At 44.1% G+C, this 18945-nt stretch overlaps 1 protein-coding gene across 3 annotated transcripts in view; it reads right to left on the reverse strand.

Annotated features, from left to right (window-relative positions):
- Nucleotides 1-18945, reverse strand: part of Impbeta11 (importin beta11) — a 53489-nt gene that overhangs the window by 31799 nt on the left and 2745 nt on the right. For 2 of the 3 annotated variants that reach the window (XM_089543632.1, XM_089543631.1), the window contains exons 3-14: nt 16911-16983; nt 15381-15584; nt 13689-13818; nt 12642-12749; nt 11684-11757; nt 11518-11617; nt 9789-9881; nt 7751-7906; nt 6021-6061; nt 5393-5531; nt 2188-2293; nt 1949-2112 (exon numbers count right to left, since the gene is read on the reverse strand). In XM_089543632.1, coding sequence (XP_089399758.1) covers nt 1949-2112; nt 2188-2293; nt 5393-5531; nt 6021-6061; nt 7751-7906; nt 9789-9881; nt 11518-11617; nt 11684-11757; nt 12642-12749; nt 13689-13818; nt 15381-15584; nt 16911-16983 — 1388 coding nt within the window. Of the gene's footprint in view, nt 1-1948; nt 2113-2187; nt 2294-5392; nt 5532-6020; nt 6062-7750; nt 7907-9788; nt 9882-11517; nt 11618-11683; nt 11758-12641; nt 12750-13688; nt 13819-15380; nt 15585-16150; nt 16284-16910; nt 16984-18945 lie in introns of all 3 variants that reach the window. The other variant, XM_089543633.1, reaches the window with a different exon arrangement.

Genomic DNA, 18945 nt, shown 5'->3' on the forward strand with positions numbered 1-18945 from the left:
AGGCAAAGTCACCCCATGACATAATAAAACCATAAGCAATCAAGCATATATCAGCTGCCTGCGCGTGGTTCTCATTATGAGAAAATGGACTGCAATGAAAAGTCGCATACCAGGAAATTCAAGGAACAAAATGAACACTCATTATGAAGTCTAAAGACACTGTGGTGTTCATAAAATTTAAATATCAGTGTAAGAGCATCTGATACAGCAGACTCTCGTTAATTGAAACTTCAAAGGACCAGAGACTTTTTGCTAGAATTATCATTAAGTTTGAATTATCAGAAGTGCACCTTAATATGATATGACCCAATACTGAATGAAATTTTCCGTATCAATATCTATGCATACAATTGGCATTTTGGATCTATTTCTCTGTACAAATGCAGCTAAATGCTTTAGTACAACATAAAATATGGATGAAAGGCAGTGATAAGTTTGTTTATTCAAATGTGGTCACAAAAAGTTATCAATAATGCGCTGGTTCCGCGACAGAGTAAAAACCTCAATGAACAAAAAAAAAAGGTGCGAGTCATTCGATGGCCGAAAAGTTTAAAGGCTACAAAAATCCTAAAGCAGTTCTGTACTGCAGAAAATTTAACTGATGAAAGAATAGGCAGTGGTCTTTCGCAATTTCACCATTTTTAGTGCATGCCCACCGTCAGGAATATCAAAGTAGAACTGCTCCAAAAAAGTAAGGCCTTCCACAGCCTCCTTCACAAGTGTTATGCAATAGCGGTAGGGCCCCCTCACATGCGACGGTGCTCATGTAAGGAGGCTTCACAACACAACGAGCAGCTCGTAATGAGCGCGCATTATCGAAGCACAGGACCCCGCGGACGGACGCGACGGGAACGCACATTTGCGCTGGAACGACGAGATGCCGTCTAAACGAAAAGACCAGCAAGAAACGTGCCAACTGGCATCCAAACGGCACACAGTTGGGCTTAGTTCGCAGATGCGTGGCCGGCAGCCGCAATCGTCGCGGGCTTGAAGTGAAGCTCAGAGAGCGAAACTGTGCTGCAATGGGGGAAAATCCAATCGACACGGCCCTCCTTCGGGCAGCATCGGAGTTAACCGGGTAGAGGGGTCGGATTTTCAGTTTATGCCGCGTCGCAAACCTGACTCATCTGACCTCGGTCACCGCTCTTTCGCGCGCTGGGAGCTTCCGAGCAAAAAAAAAAAAAAGTTTTAATTAACCAAATTTAAGAGAAATCGCAGTAAGAATTCAGCGGCTTGAAAATGAATTGAAAATACAGCCAGAAAACCAGCAAACCAAAATTTTGAAATTTGTTTGAATTAACCAAAAGTATACTAATTATCCGAGAGTGAATTACCACTAGTGTACTGTAATGCGCACAGTGAAACTTTGTCAGGAGGGCAATAAAACCCACACAGGTTATAATTGACACAAATAAAAATAAAAAAAATTTTGTGCTTGAAGTACAGCTATACTTCAAACTGGCTGTCCTGTGAAATGCTAAGGTACAGCCTGCAAAGGGCACATGATGTGTATTCAGATGTGAACCATGCAGCATCACAAGTGGTACATGAATGATCTATGAAAAAAATCGACCGCATACACATTTAAAGAATAAAATGATAAGTAAATCTGTGAACACAAAGCTAGACAGCAGAATAACAGCAAGGAACAGTACGTACACCACATCATATTTCTTTGCTGGCTTCCAGAAAGAAGTGAACATCAAAAGCTAAGGAGCAGTTTGATCCCGAACTGCTTAGCAGTTTCATTGTCAGAGTTTAAGCTGCAAGAGTCGGGGACACAATTTCACTCTTTGAGTATGACCCTCTACTGCATGCAGTCTTTGTACACACTTCAAGCGCTGCTCAATGAACTTGTTTTTTGTGGGCCTTAATCATGCTTCCAATATTTAAACTTTTAAACCATAATTTTAGTAAGCTCTATGGAGAACATAGATGCAAAGGATATCAGCCTTGACAGCTCCAGCTGCTGTGAGACGGACAACAAGGTCTTCACAAGGATCAAGAGACTCAATCAGAGTCTTGTACAAGACAGGCCTCAGCTCTGGCGACAATTTTACACCAACCCACTGTCCAATTAGCCACGCCACACGACGACGCACAATACGGTACCTGCAAGTAAGTGCATAATTTAAGTACCTAGCAAAGCAAATGCTTCACAAAACAACAAGCCCTGACAAATCCTACCTTGGCTCAGAAACTTTCAACTCAGGAATAAGGACATGAAGGAACCAGTTGTCAAAGTCCAACTCATCATGCAAGTCAAAGGCAGCAAGACCCACAGCTGTGTAGACTGCAATACAGAAACGGCAATGGGAACAAGGTTTAAGTAAACTGTACACCATGTCCAAAGCCAATGAACTTGCATGCATAATGTGTACATGCATAATATCACACTTCGCACTAAAAGCAGTAGTACTGCCATAATTTGTAAACCATTTCATTCCTTAAAGGGGCCCAGAAACACTATATTAGTTGACTATTTTGCCTGTTGATCGCATACAGTAAGTTACAATGGTGCTAGTATTAGTGTCGGTAATACCGCGTATATTCTGTTCTTTAATATTTTAATGTCCTCCCAAAAACAAATTCATGGCTCTGATGGTGTCCCCACACAGTGGCGGGTTTCAGCAGCGGACATGACATCACGTGGCGCGAGGTTGATGATTGTACAAACAGTAAATATACTGCAAATTGTGCGAATAAATAGAGAAACATTTTGTCACCTGTCTGCGTTTATATTAGATCAACAAAAACAACTTGTTTGTCTTAGATAAAATCCCTGCAAAACAAGTAAAATAAAAATACACCACCAGGGGCTCAGGCATGGAAATGACGCTGCCAGTCTCAGCAAGAACGAGTCACAGAGAGCAGGCAACCGTGGAGTGCAAACTTCCGCGACGTGCTCTGGCAGGCTGTTTTGATTGGTTGCGCCAGGTGCCGTCATTGGGAGAGCGAAATAGGAGTGGGAAGCCCCACCAAAATCGAGTTGAGGGCAGCGTTTTGTTTGCTTGTATTTTGAAATTTCTTCATTGAATAACTCCCACTCCTGTGCATCGATTTCTGTCATTCTTTTTAAATCAGCATCTGTGTGACATAAAGAATCCACCTGAAGTATAGCCGGTATCCCCCCAAGCAGTGTTTCGCAGCCCCTTTAACAGCTACCCTGAAGTGCTGACAATTTATTAAAGTTTTACTCATTTATACGATATAATTGACTATAAACAACCGGTAGCACTAGTGATAATAAAAAGGTATTAGTATATAGTAGAGAGAAGCTAATCAATGAAAAGTAAGCATGCAAAATGCTTCCCTTCTCCATCCTTACGAGGTCGCAACTATGGAAACGACGAAATGTACTAAACATACATAATTATAGGCTGCGAGATTGCCAGCAAAAGGTCATGAAAGCTGCAATGAGGAAGACGAAACAATGAACATTCTTCGGTTTTATTTCTACACGCAGTAGGTGATAAAAAAAAAGCAAAGTGCAGACAATGCAAGTAACAACTGTTGTTTTAAGGGTAACTCCATGATTTTTATTTTTTTTTAAACTTTAAGTTGATATTTCACAGTTTACCCTCCCTCCGCCATAACAAACTGTTTTTCAAAATACTGATTGGAACCATTTTGAAATAGCGAGAACAGAAAACCAAACACGAAACTGTGGCCAGGGACGATGCTCCCCGCGATGCAATGATGACATCCCATTACTTGAAAAACAGTCGTATGCAAGTTTAATGACTGAAGTGGTGGACTGAATATCAAAATATTCTATTCATATTTGAAATTTCTAATATTCGCACACCCCTGATTAGTCATAAAAACAAGTGCCATCGCATAAAAGGGGGACATGTAATTGGGGCTCTACTACAGCTGGAAATATTTAACCAATAAAATGACAGTTCCATGTAAGAGCCGTAACTCTCTCAAAACTGAAAAAAAAAAAAGTGCGGCCCTTACACAAGTACAGTCAAGCCCACTTATAACAATATCCAAGTGCCATGGAAATACCATTGTTATAACCAATAATTGTTATAACAGGGTTGTGTATGAAAAAAGAGAAGATGACAAACTTCAGAGCATTTATTGACAGTAAATACCCGAAGGGGTTTGACTGTTCTAATGCCTGTAAAGGCTCATTAATTCGAACCTCAGAGGACCGAAAAAATGTTCACCGATGACCAAAGCACTGCCATCACTGCACCGGCGGGAGTTGCGCGCCTCCACGTCACAGGAATCAAGCGGGCCTTCAAGAAGTGATTCTTGCAGGAAATTCAAGAAGCATGTAGAACCAAGGGTGCGGCGACGGCTGACAAGAGAAAAACTGCGCTGGCTGCACGTGCGCGCACTGCACCGACTGATTGGGAGTACGCATAGCACACGTAGCCAATGCAGCAACGCAGCAGCTGCCCTGACGCAATGGCTCCTGCTTCTGGGACACGTGAAATTTGTGAAGCGGTGACCATGGGGAAGTTAGCAAAGAACAGGGGAAGATGGGGCAACGTACGCACTGCCGGTGCAAGCAGTAGAACAGAGTGTAAAAACAAAGAAAAACACGTCAGCACATTTTTTTCTGCGAGCGGCACACTCTCAGAAACGTTAATAATAAACTGCTCCGCCAAGGCTCCCCTACCATGCTCCCTACTTTCTTCTCTGAATGGGCGTTTTGCTCAGGGGAATGCACCCCCTCATTTCTCCTGCCTGTGTCATTGCGACACGCAAGCATCCTCGGCACGCCCCGTGGCAGCGTTTGAATGCTTGGTCACGGGTTCTTTTGCTTTCGTGGTGTTGCTGCACCGGCTCATTCCGTTGGTCGGCCCTACATGCGCGCACTTTTGTGTTGTAAGCATGGTTTTGTTGGTGTGCTTGTAGCATTTCCATGTTTTTTTTCTATTATGGTTGACACTCAATTACCAGATTTAATTGTTATAACCAATATTGTGCCTTGACAGCATTGTTATAAGCAGTTTATTTTACCATAGAACACATAGTAAAGCTCATGGTGCCGGTACTGACCATTGTTATATCCAATATATTGTTATAACCAGTTGGCTTCTGTCACAGTATTGTTATAAGTGGGCCTGACTGTACATACGATATGCAAGCCCCAAAATTTCGTTAGTGAAGCGGAAAGTAGGTATTAAGCTGCAAGGAATGTTTATGACATCAAAAATGCAGTGTTGCCCATAGAAATCATCTGAACTGAAGGTATGAAATGTTGCATGGCTGACAAACTTCACGGAAGTATTCAGGAACAAGAGAAAAGCCTACAGCCTAAACTTCATTGCAATACGGTAACACAGAAAAACACCCGGAGCTGCCCTTTAATGCTGGCCTAGCTTTCTTCACAGTGGGGGTGAGTTCAGTCCAATTGCATGCAATCCCTCACCTGCGTCCCTGTTGAGCATTGCCTGGAAGCTGATGGTGCCATCAGCTGGCTGGATGCCTTGAACCATCTCAAGCAACAGGGGAGCCAACGTTTCCCGAAATTCGTGGAAGACAGTCAAGAACAAAACTTCACTGCATTGCTGCAAGGCAAGCATTTCAGAATAAGCACAAGAGCGTGCCCTCTGCAACTTGAACTGCCAGTTCGCAAATAGGCTGTGTCAATTAGCTCAACTGCAAGGCGACATTCAATGCACTAAGTCTGCACGGGGTTGATGATAAGAAGAAAAAATTTTAATGCTCTACCACTACTACACAGTTCCACTAGACATGCATATAACTGTACCACTCTGACAACTGAAACAGGGACAGACTTTTGACAGACTCAGCTTATAACAGAAATGAGGTGAACAGCCCTTACAGCCAGAGTTGAGGCCACTAATACTAATGGCTCCTTTTAAAGCAACCAAAAAACTTCGTAGCAACGATGATGCAACTGTCATAATCAACAGTACTGCTACTGGGCTGAGCCACACTGTGTTCACTGTTCACTTCATGCCCAAACATGCACAGGGTCCCAAATGCGAGACAAATTTCCGCAGCATATTTTGCAAAAAAATTTGTATTCCTACCCTCAGGCAAAATTTCCATGCTTCTCCACCTCCGTCCGATGCTGGAATTAAAATCCGAAAGACAAACAGATGAGTTTTGAAAGAAGTACACAGGGCAAGAAGTAGCCTTGCAGACTTAAAGGTGATGACATGATAGGAACATGAGTGAGTCAGTGAAATGTGAGCAGGCAAATACAATAAAACGTTGTCAATTCCACATTGGTTAATTCAAAATTCCTGATAATTTTGTAGCATTCCTGCAGTCCCACAATTTGTAATGTAAATTTTACTAGTTAATCCAAGCCAGCAGCTTGCACCGGCTCGGTTACTTCAAAGATCTGTGATGCTATGCAGGTATGCACGAGTTCGCTATACACTGCGGAACACCAGAATTAGACCAACAAAGCAGCATCGCGCCGTTTACGTATAATAGGCACGCTAGTTGCTAATCTGACTGTTCAATGCTTCGTGCATCATCGCGCAAAGAGCAGCGGCAGCGCGACGTATCGACATTACGTAGACCAAAGTATTGGGCCCACACAGACTGAGCCGGCACCAATGCAGAACATAGTTTCTATATTGTGCACATCGCACTGAACTAGTCGCTAAAAAATACATCATGCCATCGGACTGGCTGGATGGATCACGCAGGCACTGTCCTTTAACTCCTTTTCAGTCGACTGTGTCCTTTGTATACAAGTGCCTTAAAGCTGCGCTGTGCCACTAACCTCATGTAGCCACTCTCGGCCGCCACCCTGGCGTGCACCTAGTACTCGGGAGGATAACATCACCAGCAATTAAACAAGAGCTTAGCCAAAAACCGAGTTAGATAAGCAGAAATGTTCTGCCATATTCTGAGGACATCGAACCAGCGTGACCACAACAAGTCCAGACAAGCTCCCACTGCAGGAGTTAATCGTTAAAGGGACACTGAGGAGAAATTGAAGTTGGCTTGTATCGACAGAATACCAGTTCCTGATTACAAAAAGGGCACTCATACTGACAACAAAGCTCTTGTAACGTAGAAAAGAGCAAGAACCAAAATACAGGTATCGCCGCCACAGGCCAAACTCGCAAGTACAAGCGTGATGAGGTCATAGGACAAAACAGTGTTGCTAGAACGAATGGTTCTAGCAACACTAGGAACCGAGAAGCCACAAATCACTGAGGCGCAGCCAATGCATGCGCAAATCTCCTTGACGTCGCCAGATGGCGCCATGTGCCCGGCAGCTACACGCGCACCTGCAGCATCGGGACCAATGCCAAGTGGCAACAAAGCCATGAAATGCCGAACTATCGGATTTTGCTATAAAAAAATATTAATAGTGCTCTCCTCACTGTCCCTTTAAACTTCGACCGCTGCTTTGTTGAGCAAAATGGTAGCAATTCTAAAGTGCTGCAAGAGGTAGAACTATGCTTCATATTGTTTTTTCCATTTCGCGTCGATTTTGGATAATTCGAAAACCTGCTTAATTTGAATATTTTGCGCAGTCTGACAGGCGTTGAATTAATGAGGTTCTGCTCTAACAAGCTATGATGCAACACAACGGATATCCACTAAATCAATAAGCATTCACTGACTCATCGGTTCCCGCATTTTACTGCAGCACAGAATACGCACACTCTAAACAGCTCATATGCAAATGCAGCTTTAGATGCTATAAAGCTCTAGTATTTTCAAGCCACCCTTGTCTTCCCAAGACAGAAGCGGCGTTCCTAGGAAACGCAAGGGCGGCACCATGCCCACTTACCAAACCCTTCGGGGTCAGTGTCCCATGTGGCCAGTTCCTCCTCAGTGAGCAGGAAATAATGCAGCACAAGGCGGCGGCACATCTCCGTCACCGTAGAATATGTGAAGAAAGTCATTTTCACCTGAGCTGCCTCCAATGTGGCTGGGTCTTGCACGTCTGCCAGAGGCACAAAAGCATGAAACAACAGGAACCTTAGAACAGAGACGGCACTCCGCTCCCCAACAAAGGAAACCCTCAGGACCTCTATGCACAGTGAGGAGTATGCGATGGTACATCTGCTGTATACAGTGAAGAAAACTGCACGTTTAACACGCAACTGTTCAACATCAGCAATAAAGACTAGAGCGACTGCAAAGATGTACTTCATGACACAAAAATAAAAAAAAAGCCAACACAGCCTTACAATCAATATTCTAGCGCACACTCTGGCAGCAAAACTAAGCTCTGTAAATTAAATATACTCGTCATAAGCTGCGACACATCATGTACTCGGACAAGCATAGTTTGGAGTAACAGCTGTATCAGGAAGGTCTTTCAACCTACGGCATGTTGCTGTTGCTGTAGTAGCAGCAGTAGTAGTAGAGTAGTTGGCAACAGTAGCAGTACTACAATACTAAGTAAAAGTGTCCTGACGAATTTTATGTAGCAAAGGGGACGAGGAGCAGGATGGCCTCCTTAGGCAGGGAAGTTGTGGGGAATTCTAGGTATACGAAGTGATCTGGCTCAGTTTGCTCCAAGCATTTGTGGGGCGTAGATGATGCCTGGAGTGAGCAGTTGTTTTGATGCGGAAGTCAGGAATCACAGTATGCGATTTGCGATGAAGTTCTACATGAAACTTAACAAACCCGGCACTGAGACTCTTGCCATGATTTGTCAAGCTTACAGGGAGGATGTCATATCAAAAACAAGTTTTCAACTGGCACAAGTAGTTTACAGAAGGAACGAAGGATGTCAAAGGCAAGCAACGCGCAGGACATCCCATCAACAACCCAAAATGAAAATGTGGCAAACAGAAAGGAACTTTTGGAGCCAGATCAACGTGCAAGTGTGAGAATGATTGCGCAACAAAGAGGAAGTGCTCGAGAAGTTAAGGTAAAGGGTGCATAGCGTCCGAAGGGAAGGTTGCTAACACCTGTGTCCACTCGTAGGGAGCAAATTACATTTGATGGTCTAGTGACCAGTGGTGGTGGTGGACACTGCCACCACCACCTCACAATGCTGCTGACTGTCCACCAGCAATGTGAGCCAGTTATGCACCATCTCTTTCTTCAAAAGTAAGGGAGGGTCTAGGCTGTGAATAAGCCTAGATGGGGACTAGACTGTCTTATTTGCTGCATACAACAATGCGCACAAGGGAGTTTCTGGCAAACCACCTGGCAAACCTGCCTCAGGTCAACGCTGCCTCAACCTCCCTGTCTGGCTCCTTTCTCTACTGCAGGGTGAAACAAAGCCTGAAAGGACACTATCTTGGAATGGTGGAAACAGTGCAGGCAGCTTCGACGCAGTGCCTGAAGGAGATTGCAGCTGCAGACTTCCAGGGTGCATACCACGCATGACAGAAGTGCTAGAAACAGTGAGTAGAAGAAGCACAAGGATTCTATTTTGCGCATTTCCAAGTCATTTTGTGCAATCTCAAAATTTTTTTTTTACTGTACTCCTGATAATTTTAGATGAACCCTGTATAGTGCACAGCAGTAGAGTAGATGTTACAGCACTAAAAGTGCTAGTGATGCCAGTAGTCGGTCGCAACAGAAAATGCAATAGTGCCATCACACCAGGACTGGGTGACTGACCAACAAGTATGAAGCATGCTGTGTACTGTAGCTGGCCAATTAGAATGTGCCATCTGCAACCATGCGATCCAGGATTGTGGTCAATGGGCTTGGGAGCGCACCCTCTTGGAAGAGTGAGGCTTAATACAATTATCACATAAACTTTGCTCCCCGGAAAGGCAAAAGGTCAGGAAGATTTTCTTTCCACTAGTGACAATTCATTATGTGTTGGCATTCATAAATCAAGAAAAATCTTGTCTGCTTACCATCTGGGAGCTTTGAAGGGGAGTATTCAGCACATGAAACAATGGCCTTGATCAAGTTGAGGGACTGAACAATAAACCTCTCAAAAAGAAGCCCTGTAACAGAACAGAAGCACAATACAGTGAAAGCTCGTTAATTCAAACCTCGATAATTCAAATTTCGGATAATTCGAACTACACTACTTGGTCCGGCCAAGCTCCAAAGAGATCTGTGTATAAAAAGCCCGTTTATTCGAAAGCGAGACGGTTCCGCTACGGATAATTCGAACACACAGCACGTGTCCAAAAAAAAAAAGAAGCACCTCCGCATAGTTAGATGCTGCGCACGTCCTAAACGGACACGATGGAACCAGATAAAACCATGGAACCAGATAAAACAATGGAACCAGATAAAACAATGGAACCAGATAAAACCGTGGAAGAGTTGGTATAAAGCCTCAATGGCGCCATGACCGGTGCGGCAGCCGGCGGCGCCGGGGGGTTGGCGGCCGCGGTGGCGGCTGCCTACCCTCTTTTCTGCGCAACTTCCGAAACTCGTAACTAAATACTCGTTAATTCGAGCCCTGTTAATTCGGAAATACGGATAGGTACTGTCTGCGCGGCCCCAACCAATGCCCATGAAAGGCTATGACTTCGGACGGGCGCTACAAATTAAGTGCGAAAAACTTTTTTTTTCTTTGCGAGTGTCCATCCTTCCACCCATCAGTCGCCAACGAAAGCACGCTGTAAGCCGCGATCAAGACGCTGGCTTTTAGCAACATTCGCTGCAAAAGGCGTTTGCTGCTATCGTGCGTTCCAATGATTGAGTGGCAGTAGACGGCGTCCGCCCCAATCGCCCATGGCATGATAAGACGAACGTACTGAAAACGAGGCTTGCACTATCGGACAAGCGTTGGCACTCTGCCAAGTTCGCTTCCCTCCTAGCTAGAGCTAACGTCAAGTAAACATATCGTGATGTTATGATGTTATCGTTGCGCAGCATCTTGGCGTGCCGCCAAGAAATGCGCTGTGGACCGTGACGGTGCGAAACGGAGGGAAGCGTTAACGACTGACGCTTTTTTTTTCAAATTCTTAGGCAGAAATCGGGGGTGGGTGGGTTCATTATGCTAGTGGGTTCGTTATGCGAGTAAATACAATACATATACCATAATGCAAATGGATCTTGTCAGTTTTTTCGCGGCCATTCGATAATTCCAACATCAGATAATTCGAACTTTTTCCCGGTCCCGTGAAGTTCGAACTAACGAGCTTTTACTGTATCTTGAAACTGCAACTTTCCACATTAATTTACTACCAAACTACACGAGCGGTCGTCAAACCTTAGATTTCAGATTTCAAATTTCAGCAATAAGAAACACTTCTAGGGTCATCAGATAGACAAGTTGGATTTCACTAAAATGTCTGCTCTCACCATTTTAAAGGTGGTAACAAACATGTGTAATGAAGACTAGTCTATCTATCCCCGTCCTTCCTCTGGACCACCACTGTGCTCACATTGAGGTGACTGCCACACACATCCCCTCAAAGTGTGACAATGCTAGGCCATTACAGAGACCACGAGGGCAACCTCTATGTGAACGAAAAATAATCTACACGTGGTAGTGTAAATGTGATGCTGAAAGTATGTGCAGACATCAACAGTGCATAGCAGCATCGTATTAACCATGCACTACACAACGGACAACTGTGCTGCCAGTGGCTCCTTTATCTGATGCATTGTAAACACACATACCTTCCCCAGCCTCTGTGAAGCAGAGGGAGACTGCAGTCTCCAAGGAAGGCTTGATGAAGGGGATGTATGAGAAGGGATGCAGCTCCAGAACATCATGCAGCTGCGCAAAGAAAAAAAAAAACTCAAAACCCATACTCCATACTCCAATGGCACTGAGATAACTTACCACTTTTGTGAACAGCACAACATATTTCTCTGAAATTTGTCGAAGGTTGGGGTTCACACACTTCAGGGTTTTCCCTGTAATGCAAGGGAGAGGAATGGCACATGCAATTCACACAGTGCAATCCACTCGTAATGACACCATCACCATACATAACAACATAAATTCCTATATTGCGGGGATTGTGCTTGTTGAGCTACCCAAGTGGGCAGCCACTGCTTGCATTCAGTTCATTGGGGATTCCCTGCGAATAAAACGGAACGGTTGCACTGCTTGTCCCATCCAAAGAGAAGCATTACGGCGGGCTGCTGTAGATCGCCTTCTCTTACATTCTTCTCGCTCCAGTTTCATACCTCCACTGGATCACTCCCAGTAACATAATGAAGCATTGTTCTGGCTCAAAGTCACGAGCGGGGAAGACCGCCACTGACCCAAGAAGCAGCAAGATGCCTAGTGTTTTCCTCCCCAGCCTTTGCCAGGGGAACAAGGGTGTGCGGGAGGTGAGCGCGCACCTCATGTAAGTTTGCTCGAGTTGCGGCTTGAGTGTCACATGGAGAGCCATTGATGTGCGACCTGTGTCATCTAGGTACACTCCCCTTCTTTTTCAATGTTGTGTAAAGCGATTCAACCCTTCACGAGTGCCCTTAGTTCTTCCATCATGTGCGTGTAGTTATCGGCTCTGCGCGCACAGCTCCACGGGCCCGCTTCCAGAGCTGTGGCAGGGCTGATGATTGCTGCAGAGTTTGCAATGCAGCTTGCTATCTGATAAACACTTGTACTCTCATTAGCTGCTTCTCCCTTCTTTCGGAGCAAGAGCATGGGTGCAAAGCAAATGCTGGCTGTGCCTTCAGCTTGTTCTGGCCGTAACCCACACGTTATCTTATCGGTGCATCAGTTCTCTTCTGCAAGCGATGTCATGCTTGAGGTAAAGCAAAGAAATGCAAAAATGAGAGGGACTTACGGCACTGCAGCATGGGCTTCATCCATTGGAATATAAGGGAGAGGAACATTGTTGCCTCCGGAACCCGTGCTGGCTCCTTGAAGCCGTGGACCACCAACTTCCGGAGCACTAGCAAGGGTTGGCACAAGACATGCAAGCAAAACATGAAGCACAGGCATCTTCTATAACAGGAGTCTCAAACTCATCTCGCCATGCGGACTGCACTGACACACTTTTATGTCTGAAAGGGCAGTCGCTAGAATCCAAAGAGTAGGAAAAAAGAACAGGCCAGGACAGAAAAGTACAGATCATAGTGTCTAATCTACTACATTACAGTAAAAATAAAGCACAAGTAGGCAAAAGTAAGAGTAAGCGGGAAGCGGGAAGCTGCACTGCAGTGCAGATGGCCACCTTTATCAAATTTTTTTGTTTTTTTTTTAGTTTTTGTTTATTTTCTGCAACGTTTCTAGGCTAACGAAAAGCTAACTACTGATGCAAGCAGGATGACTGGACATTGACAAATGGCTATTTTCGGCTACAGTCCATGAGACTGCAAGAAACAGGGGGGAAGAGGGGGGTTTACAGCTTTCCTGAACATAAGATCAAGTCTTAAGGGCCAATAGGGAACATAAGATCAAGTCTTAATGGCCAATGGGCCACACAACAATGCTCTGTGGCTTGTGTGTTTGAGACCCCTATTCAATAGCACAGTGCCTTTAGACAGCCTGCATTAGTGTGTAAATCACAAACAGAAGAAAATGCATTCCTGACCTATATCACTAACAAATGTTCAGCAAACTTAACCAGAATGTGTGCATGTACATTAGGATACTAAATGCAAAAGTCTTCTCCACTCAAGTGTGCACTAGTCAGCCACAGTATCAGGTAGGGCACCTACTGATTCCAAGCCTTGGCCATCACTAGTATTAAGTAATAGCAAAGCACTTGTGCTAATCATTCTGTTTTATCAGTGTATTCACCTCCAGAAATTTCAAGTGGAACTAAGGAGAGCACAAAATGAAGAAATCAATTAAACGGAAATAGAACTTATGCATTAAGAGTCCTTACCTTTGAGGCAGAGGTATGACTTCTCAAGCGTGATACCCACATTGTTCTGGTTACTAGCCATTTGGCTGAGAAAGGCTTCTGTCTGGTTTGTCCACAGTTGCAAGATAAATCCAAAGATGTTGCTAGCAAGCTAGAAAGCAAAACCATCCATACAATTTCTGTAACTGAGATGCTCTCTATCACTGGCAAATAATGCCTTGCACCACTTGGCAAAGTTTAAACACACGAAGCCTCTATGGCTTCAATGTAGCCACCAGCTATCCGTTCATAAGCAAGCGCACCTTGTAACTAGGCAAGCACTAGGTACAATTACATCCTAGTAAGGGTAAGGTCACAGTGCTGTAAAGGCTAAAAACATGCATGACATGTCGGATACCATAGCCATGCACTTTGATGTGTTGCAGTGCTCCACTTCATTATCACCTGATTTCAGTACAGTCATGCCCATTTAGGTACAATGAACCTTACGGTCGTGCAGACTGCATTCGTTGTATCCGAAGTTCACAGTAGGCGAACTTGCGCTATTACAGCCAAAACATATAGTCAGAAAAAAAGTGGCATTTATTTCTTTGAAGAGACTGTTGTGCACGTCTGTTGCTTCAAAGCAGGCCCTATCTAGCCGCTTTCTAAGCTCTCCATCGCGGTTATGTGCTCCTGGCCGAGACCCTTAATGCGGACGAGTCGCGTTAGGGATGCGATAATACCGACAGCAATTGAGGAATTTAAGGCAACTGGTGGTAGGTTGGCATCATTGTCTTCAATCCCTCGCAAAAATGTAAAAATGCATTGATGAAGCGACCGCAGAACATGTGCAGAGTACAGTGCTTTCCAAATACCGTATGCGCCACCATTGTGTAAAGCGTCCAAGCAGCGCACTGAACGCCAAGTAAAGCAACATCTCACCACAGTTACTAGGTTCTTGAAGCAACCTTTGCGCAGAGGCATAGTCGCATATACCTACAAACAAGGTGGGAACAAGCACTTTATCCAAAAACCATCAGCTACTGTCTCATTTACAATTTCACTGACTGCTGCGAACTGCTTGACCACTCTACACAAGGGTGACGCAGACTGGCCGCCATCTGCATGCCGCCTACACACGGCAGCAACGCAGAAGGTGAGATCTGATTGGGTAGACGACCAGCAGGCATAACTTGTAATAAGTATTATAACTTCTCATACTGCTGCCATTAGTTGATCACCGGCCATGTGCAGTAGTTTTGCTCTCAATGCTGCTGCCCCTGTCAAGCTCTTACCGTGCTTCTGCTTCCACCTTAATCACTTCACCCAGCCAGCAACTTGTCTGGGCGCACCTGGCTGGCGGTTAACTGCAATTTGAATGTCGCCTTTTTTATTGCATTTCTCGGGTTCGACACTTTCTGTGGGGGAGATCATGGGAGCTGGGAGACACTCTTCGGTCTGCGAGCTGAGCGGAAGCACACATTTTCTGACTTTGGGGGCGAGTTTACTGCCCCTCCTCGTTTGTTATGACCGAGTGGTACAGTTATGGTTGCTCAATTTATTTGAGGTGCAGTACCATAGCCATAACAAATGTTTTGACGGCAACATCGCCGTCATTTGTAATAAGCAAGAGTTCATTACAAATGCAGCCGTTATAAGTGGGCTCGACTGTATTTGTGCTGATGGCGGTTTACTTATTGTTTCATAGATGACACAGAATAAGGAGCTCACCTCTTGAAAGACTCTACGGTCTCCAGCAAGCCTTTTGGACGCCAGTGATTTTGTGACATGATGAAGCACAAGTAGACTTCTCTGCTGCGGAAGGTCTTCTGGATTTCGCACAACTTGTAGCAATGTTGGCACCAATTCAGGCCACTCAGCTGGGCAGTCGAAACGAGCAACTTTCGATACCAGCACAGCGAGTTGTAAGGCAAGCTGCACAACAAAAATTGTACTTCAATTTTGCTAAACAAAATATCAAGGTAAACAAAAATGGAAAATGGTGGTACTTCAATGAAAGACGACTGGAGAAGTAAACTAAGAATGCTAAAGCTAAAGAAAATTAAGAACAAGAGAAAAGTCTACCATACCATTGACGAACAGAAACTGACAATGTAAATGTTGAGAGATGCCCTGATTAAAGGGGCCCAGAAACACTATCTTAGTTGACTATTTTGCCTGTTGATCGCATACAGTAAGTTACAATGGTGCTATTAGCGCCGGTAATACCGCGTACATTCCCTTTTTTAATATTTTAATGTCCTCCCAAAAACAAATTCATGGCTCCGATGGTGTCCCCACACAGTGGCGGGTTTCAGCTGCGGATATGACATCACCTGGCGCGAGCTTGATGATTGTACAAACAGTAAATATACTGCATATTGTGGGAATAAGTGGAGAAACATTTTGTCACCTGTCTGCGTTTTATATTCGATCAACAAAAACAACTTGTTTGTCTTAGATAAAAGCCATGCAAAGCAAGTAAAATAAAAATACACCACCAGGGGCTCTGGCATGGAAACGACGCTGCCAGACTCAGCAAGAACGAGTTACAGAGAGCAGGCAACCATGGAGTGCAAACTTCCGCGACGTGCTCTGGCAGGTTGTTTTGATTGGTTGCGCCAGGTGCAGTCACTGGGAGAGCGAAATAGGAGTGGAAAGCCCCGCCAAAATCGAGTTGAGGACAGCGTTTTGTTTGCTTGTATTTTGAAATTTCTTCATTGAATAATTCCCGTTCCTGTGCATCGATTCTTGTAATTCTTTTTAAGTCAGCATCTGTGTAACATAAAGAATCCACCTGAAGTATAGCCTGTATCCCCCCAAGCAGTGTTTCGCATCCCCTTTAAAGGAACCGGCCGCCATGGTGGTTCAGTGGCTATGGCACTCGGCTGCTAACCCAAAAGCCGCGGGTTCGATCCTGGCTGCTACGATCGCATTTTGATGGGGCCAAAATGCTAGAGGCACATTAAAGAACTCCAGGTAGTTGAAATTTCCGCAGGTTCAAGCTATTGCGAGCAGCGATTTTTAAAAATTATTTCTAAATTATAGGGTTCAAGCAAAGCTTTCAAATTTGACTCGAATACCCGCAGAGACCACCTATACAGGTCTGCTGCAGTAGAATATGCCCATCAAAATCATTTCAAGGTCCCTTTAATGAAGCATTGAAGATATGGGTAACAGACAAGGTCAAAAAAAAAAAGAAAAACAGATGAACAGCGTCTAGAGATAACTGCAGCTATTCAGAAGTCCAGTTGAACTTGCCTGGTTGACTGGCTCATAAAAATTTGATATCATCTTTTGCCTGAGAACTTTTTTCTCATCTTCAGATATTGCACTGTAACAGAGAGAGAAGGCAAAATATCAAGGGTTTTCATCAGTAAAGCGCAGCAAAACCACCCCTAAAACTTGAGATGAGATTATGAATCTGGGTCCATATTTTGACTTTAATCCCTGCAAAGAGTGACCCCAAGCAGTGGGCAGTGATTAGCTCTAGCAGCAAAGCAAATACTGGCATAAGAGACAGTGAGGACAACTACATCCAAATTCTGTACTCAGTAAAGCAGAATCGTACAGCTCTTTCTGGCCATGTTGGTGCTTGTACGCCAGCAAAAGACCCCTTTGTTGCAAGAAAACTGGATTTCTTCCCACCACTCCATCCAAACTTGTGATGTCAAGGCCAAAAAAGTACACCATGATCCCCGCTTGGAAGTAACTAGTAGCAGAGCCTGTCTTCAGGGACCCGGACTCCAAAAACTGTTCTTACGTCACAACAGTTTGCTAGCAGAAATGGCTAGTGAAGGCGATGCCTGTATCTCATTTTTCAACTTTTTTGACCTTGTAAAATCTCTGTTTTTCAGTGCAAGTAGCCTTTTTGTCCTTGGAACATGGTGACCTATAGATACGGCCAACTTAAAGGTTCTTCTAGACCTTAAAGGTACACAGAGGACAAAACTGAAGTTGGCCTGTATTGATTGGGTACAGAGTTCTAATCACAGAGACCACTCTCACTGAAAACAGAGCTTTTACAAGTTGGAAAATGCCAATAAACAAAATATGGATGTCACCATCACCTGCCGCTTTCGCAAGTAAAATGCTTGCGTCAACACCAATTTCTGGGGCACAGACCAGAGGCTAGACTAAACAGCCATTCACTTCAAAATGGAGGCAATTCGTTCTTTTCAGTAACGATGCCACGAGTTTCAGTCAAATGGCAGGAAGATTTTTTAATCAAATTTTATTGTCGATAAATGCATCTTCTGCTGCCGTACCATTGTCAGCATCTCCAGGAAGAGCCTGAGAATAAATTTTTATTCAGAACAAGAATCATGCGGAGGTGTACCTTATGTTGCTTCAAATTTGCCCTCAATGTCTCCTTACGCTGCAACCACTGAACCTGCTGTCATGGGGGGCAATTGTATTGCTTGCTCTGCAATCTTCAAGACAGCAGAAAGGTCCACAGTGACTAGCTTCCTTTGAAATGGACCTTTTTTGAAACAATCACCTATTTACTTGAACACAGTGAAGCAGCAGTGATTATGACGTTGTTGCTTTTAAAAAGCTTTAGCAATGAGCAGTTCCTTTTTTCCTGACGCAATAAACCATTGGAATGCCCTGCCCAACGACATAGTATCATGCAACGATCGCAAATCATTTCGCGCGAAACTCACCAGTCATTTTCAGAACACGTGAACCATTTGTTGGCCTTTACTTTTTTTCTGTATTTTCCCTGAGTTTTTCTTGTATTTTTCTGTGCTTTCTTGGCTTCTCTTGTTTTTTTTTTATATAACCACTTGATACTCTTTATCTTTATTTTTAGTGTTTGCAGTTGCAGTGTTTCTTTTATTGTCTATGTTTTCATCATGAGTGCGTTCACACAAAACAATTTGTAACCCCCTCCTTATGTAATGCCCTCGGGCCTTTAAGGACGAAATAAATGAAATGAAAAAGTGAGATATTTCCAGATGTGTCTTATCAGGACACATCCTTTGGTTTTTGAGTCAGTCATGCCTTCAGTTAAAAAAAAAAAAGTGAGTTCGGCAATTGCAACAACTCCAGGCTCACTCCAACCAATAGAACAGGCGCAGACAGTTTCAGTGCCTTTTTTATCACAGCTAAACTGACACAACCACTTCAACTGAATGTAGCATGGTTTTAAGGATCAGTCCTGATGGGAGATAAAAATAAGAATACGACCACTCATCTGGCACTGAATTTTGAATTTATCATGTTCCCAAGATTACCATTTGTTTTACAGTTCGCATCCAAGGAAAACTAGCACCGCACTTAAGATCAAGTA

This window comes from Amblyomma mixtum, chromosome 5 (assembly GCF_055824585.1).
Source record: "Amblyomma mixtum isolate Tamu chromosome 5, ASM5582458v1, whole genome shotgun sequence".
Lineage (NCBI taxonomy): Eukaryota > Metazoa > Arthropoda > Arachnida > Ixodida > Ixodidae > Amblyomma > Amblyomma mixtum.